Raw genomic sequence first — 14,611 nt, 5'->3', positions numbered from 1 at the left:
CTTAAAATATTTCAAGTTTTCCAAATTTATTAAGTAGATGTTTGTCTCACTTCCAAGATAATTCAAACAACGAGGCATTAAAAAACATATATGAGAGTATTTTATAAGCACGAACACATACAAAGACATGCCTGAGGAGTGAATGTTGATAGTCGCTTTTCATTTTTTACAAAATAATTTTCTTTGAAGACCTTAAGGCCCTGGGGGAGTTAAAAACTTGAATGTATAGAAAGGTAAAGCAGGTAACTGAAAAATGTTAAGTTGGAGCAAGAGTCCTGCCAGGTTAACCTTTGGGAAATGCATAATCTGTTATCATCTTAAGAGTGCACATCCAGGTAAAAGCATTAAAAAAGAAAGAAAACCACCATGACAGGTCTGATTCCTCTTGCTTTGATCAACATTTTATAACTTCTGATTTAGAAGGTTTTGTTTGGTCTCATTTACTTCCTCAACTGCCATTCTTACACAAAAGCAGAAGAAAATTCTGATTGTAGAAGAAAACCAACTGTAATCAATTTTATACATTAAAAAGTAGAAAAAAATTGATAGCCACCAATAGAATAATTTATGCTCTGTTGGCATTTTTTATATTTACAATTATAATTTTTTGTAAATATGATCAATAAAAAGCACATATAAAATAGATCATTACCACACATCAGAAAAAAAGACTTCACTTTGTATTTGTTACTTTTGTTTGGTTTTATTTTTCACTAATGGTTAAGAGATTGTCATTCCCTGGTAGTTTGTTTTTCATTTTATTTTCTCAATCTATATATTTCAACTGTGGTTGTTTACTATTTTATTTCCTTCTAATCATACTATTTTACCTAGCAAAGAAGTAAATTTCTGGATGTTTTTGGTACACAAAAATGACAACTTTGCAGAATTTAAAATGCCTTCAGATATGAGCTTTCATTTTCTAAGCCAACCCTTGAGTTTATTCTAGTCATGAACTGGAAAGGTCCTGAGAGCCTTTTTACAACCAAAGCTTCAGAGTTCTTGCTATTCACCCAAGAGTATTGGTGTTAGAAGATGAATCCTAGATCTCCTCTCTCAGTTCAGTGCTATCAAATATGTGGCTTTCTCACTTTTTCAAATGCATCTGCAGTAAGAAATGTGTTTTCTATTGTGAACCAGTACACTCTTTGTACATAAAACTGCAACAAAGTTTTCCCGAAGTATTACTATCCTCCTTACAGATAATATGTAATGCTCTGATATTTTCAGTGCTTACATGCAACACAACACAATTAAAACAATAATTCCCCTTTCTGAGATCCACAAAGAAGAGAAAGCCAATTAAGAATGTTCACAATACAGTTTTCTCAATGTCCCTTTCTGATGTGTTTCTGAGATAAACTGATTTTCCATATTCTAGATCAGGTGTAGACAAACTATAGCCTGCAGCCTGTTTTTGTCAGTAAAGTTTCATTGTGTGCAGTCATGTTCATTCATATATGTATTGCCTGCTCTCATGCTACAATGGCAGAGTGAATAATTGCAACAAAGCCTAGCTCACAAAGCTTGAAATATTTACTATCTGGCCCTTTAGAGGAAAAGTTTACCATCTCTGTTCTAGACAATGAATTAGAACTAGAAAGGACTAACTAAACTAAAGCTTCTATAAAAATGTAGAGTAGTAATTTTCTCACACAATCTTTATAATTTTTATTATTTGATTTTATTTTTACAAAAACCTAACCATGTAATTAGTACTTTACAGGCATGGTGGCATTTAAGATGTTCAGTCAGGCTTCAGAGTCCAATCTTATCACCTCATGTGTTTTCTACATATAACCTGGCCCTGGCATGGTGGGCTAGTTCCACCGGTTACAAGAGAAGCTCTCTTAACTGATCTTTATCTAATCACTTTCAGGATTAATTTATGTTCTTAATCCCATTTGTGACACTCACTGACTGTTGTCAGAAAAAAATAGATAATAGAGGCCGCTAGGCTATCTTCAGAGACATCCAGGTACTTCTATTATCCATGTGGCGGCAGGGGCTTATTGACAAGCTATTAAGTGATTGCTTATTGTATTAATTATAGCGACAGTATAGTTAAATTATATGTGTGTTAACTAATGAAATATGAATGCAAAGGAAGAAAGAACATTTATAAAAGTAGCTACTTTTTAGGAAAAGTATTTTAAGACCTTTGGAAAAACTCAAGAAAAATATCAAGATAGGTTAGTAAAAAATATGATGTAACAAATTATGGTGAAAACATTTTAAAAAATGCATCTACACTTAGATTGCAGGCACTTAGGTTTTTGTTTTATCTTCAAGAAATTAAAATAGACTATACATTTTTGTTCAGTTTATGTAAGAATGAAAAATTGAAACATATATTCAAATAAAAAGTCCTTGGCCTTTCAAATGTTTGCTGAATAAATGTGCATTTATACTTTAAGTGTTAAAAAAAAAGTCCTATCTGGAAAATGGATGTTTTCTTCTGCTAATAGAAAGAGTCGCATACTTAGAGACTTCAAAAGATTTGAAAAATTATTTGGTAGAATCCACATCAAGATTGAGTTCTTCAGTGCTCTTTCTGTCATCCTACTCAAGATGCCTTCACTATGTGGTATGTCCATGAGAATAAATATGTTATTCCCTTCTACCACAAGTGATTATATTGCCCAAGTGAATTAGCACATTTGGATTTAGGAAAAGGGAACTTTCAAATTTCGCAAATATGGAGTTCCTGTCATGGCGCAGTGGAAACGAATCCAACTAGGAACCATGAGGTTGAGGGTTTGATCCCTGGCCTCGCTCAGTGGGTTAAGGATCCAGCATTGCCATGAGCTGTGTGTAGACTGCGGACACGGCTCAGATCTGGCATTGCTGTGGCTGTGGTGTAGGCTGGTGTCTACAGCTCTGATTCAACCCAAGCCTGGGAACTTCCATATGCCGCAGGTGCAGCCCTAAAAAGACACACAAAAAAATAAAATTTCACTAATATCACTTTATCAAACATCATCATTTCTGAATAATGCATAATTGTCAGTATTTGGATAGTCCAGTTCTCAGTTTGAGCAAAACATTTTTCCAGTTATTAGTGCTATGATATTTTCACGGTTTTTTTTTTGGTTTTTTTGTTTGTTTGTTTGTTTTGGTTTTTTTTGGTCTTTTTAGGTCCGAACCTGTGGCATATGAAAGTTCCGGGACTAGGGGTCAAATCAGACTAGCAGCTGCTGGCCAATGCCACAGCCACAGCAACACTAGACCCAAGACACATCTGCAAACTATGCCATAGCTTGCAGCAATGTTGGATCCTTAACCCACTGGGTGAGGCCAGGAATTGAACCCACATCCTCATGGACACCATGTTGGGTTCTTAACATGCTGAGCCAAAACAGGAACTCTGTTTTCATGGTTTTAGAGAAACGCTCAACATGCTAAACTGATACTTTAATTAATCAATTATTTCTTGAAATGTACAATTTCAAACTTTGTGTCTATATGACACCAAAACCCAGATGAAAATTTAATTATAATAACCAATTATTGCTTGGCATCAATCAGCATGCTTTTACAATTCCTTTTTTTTTTTTTCATGCATAGCTCCTGAATTTTGGAAACAATCACACTTTTATGTACACATAAACCTTAAATTGGAAGAATTATTATAATCACAAATTGAGTATATCAGTCAGTACCATGTAGTAGGCATATTTGATCCTACCACTAAAAATTTGAAATATTGGCGCTGTATAGAAAGATCTGCTAGGTACCGAGAAGAAGTAATTTACTTATTTCCCATAGGTCAAAAAGACAAGTGTAGTAACAAACTTGATGCTTAATAATGATCTGCCTTGAGTAGATATTTTAAAATGAGACCAGCAGTAGCCTTATTTTTATCATAAGCTGCTTAGTTTCATAGTCATTGGTTCTCCCCGCTTCCTCTTCCCTCCCACCTATTTTGGGGGTATTGAAACCCTAACATTATTTAGGGAAATGGTTGTTGAACTCACGGATCATTAGACTTTGGAATAAGAGTGCCAAGCTCCTTGATTCGGTAATTAATATTATATCTTCTTCTTCTTTCAACTATTAAAAAAGAAATATTATTGATTATTTTCATTAAGGCACAATCCACTTTTGGTCATTTGCAAACTTTCTTAATAAGCTTTTTAAAAATGAGCAAAAATTTTTCCGTTTAGTTTAAAGAGTGCTTCTCAATAATAAAAATTCAAATATATTTTATTCTAAAAATAAAAATAACAATATTAGAATCATGATTCTATTATTCACAATGATTTTAAAACACTTTCCCTTAAAAACATTTTTATCATTCTTTGAAATTCTATAGTACTTACTCATACTGAAATGTGTATATACTCTCTCCTCTCATATACTCCACTGAAAGGCAATAGAAAGTTTGGCACATAGTAGATGAGTATGCCCATGTAGACTATAACCTGTTTGAGGGCAGGGACTATTTCTTACTTCATTTTGTAGCCCCGTAGAGCTTAGCATGTAAGCGGTGCTAAACAAATGCATATTGATTGGACTACAAATACAGTTTTCTAATTCAACAACTTTCAATAATATATAGAGTGGTGATTCTTAAATTTGGTATGCATCAGACACAACTGGAGGGACTGTTAAAATAAATTTGTACCCTCCACCTAGAGATCCTAATTTTAGTAGGTCTGGGTTGGGACACAAGAATTTGCATATCTAAAAATTTCCCAGATGATGGTGCTCATGCTACTTATGTAGGAGAACTACTGATATAGATTTTTATTCAGAGACTGTTTTTTCTGTTTGCATTTTCATGCGTTCATTGCTTATGGAAATTTTGTGCATCCTGTAAATGTTCGACAAATATCAAATATACAAATAAGTAGAGTTTCTTAGATTGACCCTTATCTAAGAGCATCCTTATAGAGAACATATAGAGTAGTCTTGTAGTCTTATAATCTGCTCCATATTCACTGTATCAAGAACCACAACTTATGTATATTTTTTCAGTAGATAACATTACTAAAGCTTCTTAGGGAAATGAAGGGACTAAAAGGTCATGAACAAGAAGAACACTACATGTTAAAAATATTACACAATACATACTTTAAAAATAAGATCTGCTATGAAAACAAGGAAAGTCATGAAAGAATATCAATTGTCTTGGTGAACCTACTCTACAAAGCAATTTACCATGAATGAATTTGACCTTCGGAAATAATACATTAGGAATCTTCTGAAATTGATATAATTGATTCTTGGGAGAGTTTACTTTTCCTCTTTACCAATCCTATTTTTCCTTTGTATGTGATTCAAGAAACTGACAACACACACATACACATGCAAATGAAAAGAACATAAATGAAGCGGACAGAAATAATTTTATATTTTACAGTGAACATTTATTAATAATTCATACACACTCACTCCTATATTATAAAATAGACTTCTAAATATAAGATAAAGAGCAGCTATGAAGGAGGTTCACAGTTTTCTCTCAAAAAAAGGAGACTAGTTTAGTCTTATAATGTTTCTTCAAAATCTATTATTTAAATGAACCTTATGTAAAATATCAGAAATTCCAACTCTACTCTTCTTAGATTGTGCTCAGTAAAATTTTTAATGGCTAATTATGAGAAGTTTGATTCCTCAATGTTTTCATATCCAGAACTAGGTTGTTTGTAAAGGAGTCAGGTTTTAAGACATTACTAAATAATTTTATGCTGTATGTGATTTCATTCTCCACCAAGTTTTTGATATATTCACTCATCACTGTCCTTAGATTCAGGCAAGAAGTGCCTCTCTCCCAGACCCCATACTTAAGACAACCCCCTCTTTGCCATTTCTTACCATACCCATCCTCACAGAGCTAGGCAGACACAGGGCAAAGGGACTCCCCTTCTAAACTGCACCAGGAATACCTTCCCAAATGCCTTGAATCCACTTCTAGAGCTTGTGCAGGCTGCTTCCCAGGTGCATTCTCCTGAGGAAGGATCATGATACCAGGGAGCTTACACTCACCCTAGGCCCAAGATTTGTGCAAGGGGCAGAGATATGTATGGAACTTGAACAGAAAAGATGAGGAGTTGGTCCCCACTCACGTTTGAGGTCACTTTCAGCACAGGACCAAATAGGAGGGTAGAGAGAGAAGTGAGGTGGATGCTGACTAAGGGCTGGCATTGCCCCACCCTGACATTCGCACTCAGAATTCCTAGGATCTGAGAATTTTAATTTCACACCTGGCCTTCCAATCTTTAGGAAGAATGGAGTATACTTAATTTGCTTTACTAGCTTGAGTTATAACTTTTAAGTGTTTAGACACCTGGTTAAGAGGGACTTTATTTGTCCTCTAGCCATGATTTTCACATGTCAGAGGTTGTCCTGGATTCATACTTAAAATGTGATATTTACTTTTGCATAACATTGATATCTCCAAAAAGTAAGATCACTTAGTAATGAAATCCATATTAGGAAACAATTTGATAATGGATGTACCAGGCACCTATTATACTTTACATAAAATGACCTGTTTTTTAAAGTGCGAACATAGAGGAAAGAAGAAAGGAGCAAGGAAGGTAATAACTAGCAGGTTTAATACTAAGAGAGAAGATTGTAGTTCCCTGACATATTAATTCCTCTCACCAACAACTAGCTCAGCCTACTCAGGATCTACTTGTCTCATAAACTGGACCAACACTTATTTGCCCTGCCATTAAGTGATCAGGATCAAATCATTTCCCTCTCCATGACTACCCTGAGGACTGTTATAACCACATGTCAGCCCTCTCCTCAGTCATATAGTCAGCCTACTCTGTGACTGGGTTGGTGCTTTATAAGCAGATACATGTAGGTTTCACAAGTACATGTAGAATCAATTTCAACTAACCACATGTAGGGAAATTCCTGGATTGTTTTAGAGGTTTAAAGGGTGTTGTTCATTTGTTTGTTTGTTTTATGCCTACACCTGTGGCATATGGAAGTTCTCGGGCCAGGGACTGAATCCAGGCTGAAGCTTTAACCCACATTGCTGGTGCAGCAATGCCAGATCTTTTAACCCACTGCACTGGGCCAGGGATCAAACCAGAATCTCCACAGTGACCTGGGATGCTGCAGTTGGATTCTTAATCCATTGCACCACAGGGGGAACTCCTAAAGTTTTTATGTTTATTCTATTATATTCTTTTCTCATTTTTTGATTTGGCTCTCTGAACAAAAAGGCTTCACATGCAGTTAATTAGTCAAGCTTGCGTGAGACAGTTAAGCACTTGAGATATGACAAAGTTTCTAAAGCTCACCTTGCCCCTAAACAACTTCCTTTGACTGCATTTATCCATTTCTTGTGACCCATTATAGGAATCAAACTGATACCCTTTAAAGCAGCATAGGCCTCTTTTTTTTTTGCAATAACAGCCATGGAATTCAGAAGTACAACACAAGCAATACTTATAGATAACTCATCATTAGGAAGAGAGGAGCAGAATAACACAGAAAGAGAAGAACCAAGAGTTATATTTCTTGCTATTTAAATGGTGTACATTTTCTAAAGGCACTTTTATCTTTTAAACCTTGGAGTCAATGAGTCACTACAGAGTTCAAACGTAATCTGAGGCACTCATCTCCATCACATGTGGTCTTTTTAAAGAGGGAGAGAATAATCAGGGTGAGAACTTGAGATGTTTCACTTCATAAAAATGTATAGCTTTTCTGAGAGTTAACATTGTTTAAATTTCCCAAAATAGCTCTACTAGTAAGCATGTACAATAAATTTTGATGATAAGACCTCAAAATATTTACAGAATATCAATCAAATATCACACATTTTAACGCTGTTTTCTTTTTGCATTATTTAATTTTGTTTAGAAAAAAGGAAAATATACTCACTGAGATTGTGGTTGTCCTTTTTTTGTCTTTCTTTTGCCAAAGCTCGAGTATCAGTTTCTGATCAAAAGGAAGATAATTGAAACAGAATTTATTTCTACCTTACAATCCTTCCAGTCAACATAATTCAGAAATACTAGGTGAAAATACAATAGCCAAGACATGGAAACAACCTAAATGTCCATCAACAGATGATTGGAATAAGAATATGTGGTAAATATACACAATGGAATACTACTCAGCCATAAAAAAGAACAAAATAATGCCATTGCAGAAACATGGATGGAATTAGAGATTCTCATACTAAGTGGAGTAAGTCAGAAAGAGAAAGACAAATACCATATGATATGACTTATATCTGGAATCTGATATATGGCGCAAATGAACTTTTCCACAGAGAAGAAAATCATGGACATGGAGAACAAACTTGTTGTTGCCCAGAGAAAAGGAGAGGGAGTGGGAGGGACTGGGAATTTGCAGTTAATAGATGCAAACTATTGCATTTGGAATGGATAAGCAATGGGATCCTGCTGTATATCCCTGGGAACTGTCTGGTCACTTGTGATGGAGCATGATAATGTGAGAAAAAAGAATGTATACATGTATGTGTGACTGGGTCACCTCACTGTGCAGTAGAAAATTGACAGAACACTGTAAATCAGCTATAATAGAAAAAAGAAATACTAGGTGAAAATAAAATATTACTTTTTCCAAATTATATAATACATTTTTTCTTTTGCAAATATTTTGAAACTTGGAATAGAATAATCTAGTAAGAGGCAGTAGCAAAACCTATGCGCTTTGAGTAGTAAAACCTGGATTTGTATTCTGGCCCTTCATTTAACAGCGTTGTGGTCCATTACCTTAGTTCTCTGTGTCTCAGGCTTCTCATCTATAAAACTGGTATAATATAATACTTACCTGGTAATCATTGTGCTGTTTAAAAGAGGTAAAGGCGTAACTAATATTAAACTGCTTAATCATTTTTTTCTCAGAATTTTAAGTTTATTCAAAATTATTCCAATCTAAATGTTTATAATTTACATTTTAAATAAATAATTATTATTTCTATATCCCAAGAATTGAGACTAACTACATTTCTTAGATATTCCTATTGAACAGCTCCATACTTGCAGTAAACAGCACTTTGTGTGCTATGTAGTTGTGAGCATTTGTGAGAGTCAGCCTACAACTTGGCCAACAATGATTCTCACTCATATTCATACCTTTTGTAGCTCCTTTCCACACTGAGTAGAAACCAATAGAATAATTGTGGAAATTATTAGTGTAGCTTCCAAGACTAGGTCAGTTCATAAGAGACATTTTAAGTTTCCATTTTGGTGCCATCATGAATTGTCATGCCATGAGGATACTTCAGCAGCCTTACGGAAAAGTCTACATGGTAAAGAAACAAGGCCACTTGCCAACAATCAGCACTGACTTGCAAGACCTATGAGTGAACCTCCTTGAGAGCACATCCTCCACTCCATCAAGTGGCAATTGGCTGTATCTCTAACCAACATCTTGACTTCAACCTTATGGGAAACTCTGAGCCAGAACCAATTTTATAAGCCACCCCTAGATTTTTGAACCATAGGGATTGTATCAGATAATAAATTTTTATTATTTCAAGCTGTTAAGTTTGGGATAATTTGTTACACAGAAATATATAATTAATACAGTGCTCTTTGATTTATTCCAGTTTTTAAAATTGAAATATAGAAATATGTTTAAATTTGTTTATTTAAGACTGTATTCATTGATTTTATTCTAAAAAACTTGAATGAATAGATATTTTTGAGTTATTGGGTAGATTCCAAGAATGGACCATATTGCATTTCTTTAAAATACTGATATTAACCATATAAAAATATTTAAACATCAGTGTTTGAGCTCCAAACTAAAAACTTGCTACAGAAATTTCAATTGAATTCTATTTTATTCTTATGGAGAAACTAACACTGGACTTATAAGTCAGGCAACCTTTATATTTATCTATTTCTGCCCCTAATCATCTGTATAACGTTGGGAAAATAACTCCTCTGACTCTTGATTCCCTCATCTACATATTGGAGGAAATTGATGGTGCCCTTATAATTCCTTTGAGTTCTGGAAATTTTGAAATTTACTATTGAAAAGTGAGGGTTTTTTACTCACTTAAGAAAGTTAAATGTGAATCTATCAAATACATTAAACAAGCTAAAAAAAGGAAAATCTAATTTTCCATAATCTATTAATCTGTGATTTTGAAACCATGGTGATAAATTATAACTATCCAATATCAAAATGAAACTGTTAAGTGAAGAACTTAGTCAATAAACAATTTACTTAACCTCTTCACCTTCAGTAGAAGTGTACCCATCTCACATGACTAAATAATCTATATAAAGCCCAATATATGTAAAACTGACCTAAAGTTAGCATTCAATAAATGTAAGTTATTACTAAAAAAAAATAGAGATTATATGTATATTTGCCCAATTCCTAAAATAATTAATTCAGGTGAACTGCAAGTTATATTAATGTGTTCCTTGGTTGTCACGGAGGAAAAAAAAAGGTATTTACTCACTAAATGTTTCCTATTTTAATTTTTTAAAAGCATTATTCTTTAATTGTTATTTCCCCAATACAATCTTTTTCTACTGCACAGCATGGTGACCCAGTTACACAAATATATATACATTCTATTTTCTCCCATTATCATATCCCATTACAAGTGACTAGACATAGTTTCCTATTTTAAACTATTTTGATAATATTTTAAAAATTCTATTTAGCTTGGAAATATATGTCACTCATGTCTTATGTAGTTTATTTTTTAAAGGGATAAATCCATAAAAACAACATTACCTGTAATTTCTCTTTTCATTGGTAGACTACTTGGACAAGAAGCACTTGTAAGGCCCATGTTAACAGGTGAAATTCCCTGCTCACCACTATATACATCCAAAATACTTCCAGATAGCTTTAGAGGAAAAAGGAAGAAGAGATCAATAAAATATTCAGTGGATAATGATATATTTAGTTGTATATTTTAAATTTGTTACTTTACTAATAATAATTTGTAATGAATAGCATTCCAATTTTAAACAAAAGTGAGTATATATTAACATGGTAAAATCATTATAGGATGGTTGTGGATAAAATATGTTGAAAAAAGGCTATTTGTATTTAAGCAAAAGGAAAAATTAGTTTACTCATGAAGAAAAATTTTGATCAATGTTTACAAGGTTATAGAAGTTTCATCTAGCACATTACTTGGTTATAATTGAATAAGATTAAAATATCATTCTAGACAAAAATCAATATACATATTAACAAAGCTTTAAAGTTCATTGCCTAACATAAATTAAGTATAATGGTTGAACATTTTGGAAGTCTTCTTAACACTATCAGTGCTACCAGCAGCTCACAGTCAAGAAGTGTTTTACACTGTTAATTATGTGAGAAGCTTTCTTTCCTTCCTGGAAGGCATACTTTTTCTCATTGTACACTTAATGTTCTAGATCATTATAAATATCCTAGCTGGTAACCAAAAGTAGTCTAAAACTGCTTTTGCCTCTAGTGGATATAGGGTATATCTAATTATAGCAACACTGCAATTCTTAAAGAGCTTATTACGGACACTTTTTCTGAAAGCTGAGATGCTTTATACACAATTCAAAACTATACCAGTTTGTTTTTAAAATGTGCTTATTGATTTAATCTCCTGACAACAATAAATTTAAATAATATTCATAACTTAATTTTCACTACTCCAGAACAAGATACATTTGAAATATAAGATTTGAACACTTAAAGTATTTCCATTCTAAGTATCTTTAATTCACTTCTGGGAAGTCAACCAAGAACTGAATAAGCAGTATCTTTTTTTCTTTCCCTAAGAACTAGAAACAATACAAGTAATCAAACGAAGCTGTAGCCAGATTACTATGGAGACTCTAACTCCTTATTCCTACTTTTTATAAAACTCCAATTAAAACTGAGGGAAATTTTTTAATACTTATAAAATCAACTGGAAATAAATGTAAAAAAAGAACATATGAGGACTAGAAGTTCCCGTCGTGGCTCAGTGGTTAACGAATCCGACTAGGAACCATGAGGTTGCGGGTTCGATCCCTGGCCTTGCTCAGTGGGTTAAGGATCTGGCGTTGCTGTGAGCTGCGGTGTAGGTTGCAGATGTGGCTCAGCTCTCACGTTGCTGTGGCTCTGACATAGGCCGGCAGCTATAGTTCTGATTAGACCCCTAGCCTGGGAATCTCCATATGCAGCAGGAGTGGCCCAAGAAATGGCAAAAAAAAAAAAAAAAAAAAAAAAAAGAACTTATGAGGACCAAAATTAGTCACTGACATAATAATCTACTAAAATATATAATTAATATTATATATTTCTGAAGGGAAAAAACTTTGAAAATATAATGGAAATCAGGCTAATATCTAAGTGTATGTGCATATCAATAAGGACATTATAGACTGCATATGGTATTCCGATGTATGTTCTCATATATTGGTTATTTTCATTACTCTATTACGACTCATCTTTATTTTATGTAAATTCATTGTTTTAAAATGTATTGTTGCTTCCTGGGTCTTAAAGGGGAGCTACTTAAATGGCATATTTATTCTTTCTCAATTTCCTCAGCTGAAAATTAGCAACAGGGACAAAGTTGGTCAAATTGAATAGATGATGAGTATTAATATCAGAATGATACAATTAGGAAGAAATCCTAAAAGTAGAAGGTTCCCTAATATGTGATTAGATTCATAAAATTTAAGTATCCAAGATCTATTTTGAAAGTCCTAATGGTTATAAGCAAAGGTATCACCAACCTGAATTGTACATTTCCACTACGCCTTTAAGAAACATAATGGATGTGCAGAACAATGAGACAAGGAGTTAGAGAGAAGGAAAGGGGAACTAGGAAATGTGCACTTTTCTCAGAAGAACTTATATTCAGATGGATTTCAATGCAGCTGTGGCAAATAGCAGAAGTGTTTAAGAAGAAAAGGAGCCATATTACGTATGCACTACAACAATAAAGTGATAGTTTCCAAACTAGCGCATTTCACTGGGTCCATATTACCTGGTCAGACTATACCCAATGCATTTTTCCTTAGATATGGGGCTGGAATTTTGATAATGAATCTAATCCTGCTTAACTGTGGGTGTATTACATACCTGACCTTGATTATTGTCTAATTTATGCCTGGAAGCACAATGATTAATATCCTATTTAATTTTATGCTGTAGGTACTACTCTATTTCATGTAAATGGCTAATCGCTTTTTGAATATCATTAGACAACTGGTTTCAATTTCAAAGTATGTAATACATTTCATGTAATCTAAAGAGCCTTTTCTCCATTAAAAGGTATAAGAATACAATGTTAGTGAAAATTTAAAGATTGCGTACACATTGGGAAAGGCTTACAAAGCAAAATTATATCTACTTTTGTCAAAGGCATAAGTTACTTAGATATTAAAGTCTAAGTCTTGGCTTTATTTTACAGGGTAATAGGCAACAGACAGATGTTTTATGAAGAAATATTTGTTATTCTGGTTAAAAATAGATTACTTTTTCAGAAAAGCAAAATGACATAACAATAGAAACAAACGTTATTATTAGAAACAAACTCACAAATTTCAAAAACGTCTAAGAAAGATTTTTTTTTTTTTAATTTTCATGGCCATACCCATGGTATATGGAAATTTCTGATCCAGGGATTGAATCTAAGTTGCAGCTGTGGCAATACCAGATCTCTTAACCCAGTGCACTGGGTAGGAGATTGAACCTGCACCTCCACAGGTACTCAGGCCCCTGCAGTTGGATACAGTGCCATGGCGGGAATTCCTAATAAAGAATTTGATATAAAATATTTCCAACAAAGTAGAACATACTCCTCACAACAATTCTTCTGCCCAGTAGAAAAAAGTGAACTCTTGATCTGAAAAGTTGCTCTGAAGTGAGAGAAGTGATTGACAGTTGTTCCTGGTGTCTAAGATTCTCTACCCTATACTTTATTCACAATTACCTACTAAGATCATAGAGACTAAAATGGACTGGGAACTGGCCTTCCCACACATACTTTACCTTTCACAGTAGCCAATACTGAATAAAAAAAATGAGTTCACATGTCAAAATATCAAAACATTTGAGGGAAATGACTTTTAAAAGTTAAACAACATGGAGTGTTAGAAATAACATCAAAAGAAAAATTTTATAAATAAAAAGTAAAAGACAACATGAAACTAAGTTTTAAAAATTAATGTAAATTAATGTAGATTCTAAAATAAAGGAAGATATTTGTAATAATTTATACCATAAAATAAGAATAAGGAATCATAAAAATGGCTGAAGTGATCAAACAGAAATAGGAAACATGAAAATACAATACTTAAAAAAAGAAAACTATAAAATGGAAAAATAGCATAATGGATACACTGAGAAATAAATAAAGAAATTAGTTAATTTTAAATCCAAATTAAATTAATCCCTCAGGAAGATGAAGAAAAGGACCAGGAAATAAAACATATGAAAGAAAATCTAATCAGTATGGCAAATACAATTATTAAAACTAAAATACAAATAGGCATTAGGAGTCTCAGGGAGAGAGAGAAATAAAATTGGAAGGAAGGAAATATTTAAAGACATACTAGAGATGAATTTCTTAGAATTAACACTAGACAAAGGACTAAAGTCTTTTATCTCATTTTATTTTATTATTGTTTTATTTTGAGTTAAAAATCAAAGGTCCTATAGAATA

General features: G+C 33.3%; 1 protein-coding gene across 1 annotated transcript in view; it reads right to left on the bottom strand.

The window, feature by feature from the left end:
- The window catches only part of TFEC (transcription factor EC), a 279,833-nt gene that overhangs the window by 93,998 nt on the left and 171,224 nt on the right, over positions 1 to 14,611 (bottom strand). Inside the window, 3 exon segments of the mRNA XM_013990837.2 lie at positions 3,978 to 4,053; positions 7,852 to 7,908; positions 10,699 to 10,813. Coding sequence (XP_013846291.2) covers positions 3,978 to 4,053; positions 7,852 to 7,908; positions 10,699 to 10,813 — 248 coding nt within the window.

This window comes from Sus scrofa, chromosome 18, assembly GCF_000003025.6.
Source record: "Sus scrofa isolate TJ Tabasco breed Duroc chromosome 18, Sscrofa11.1, whole genome shotgun sequence".
Classification (NCBI taxonomy): Eukaryota; Metazoa; Chordata; class Mammalia; order Artiodactyla; family Suidae; genus Sus; species Sus scrofa.
The sequence above is the reverse complement of the archived record's forward strand: the minus strand, read 5'-3'. Positions and strand labels throughout refer to the sequence as shown.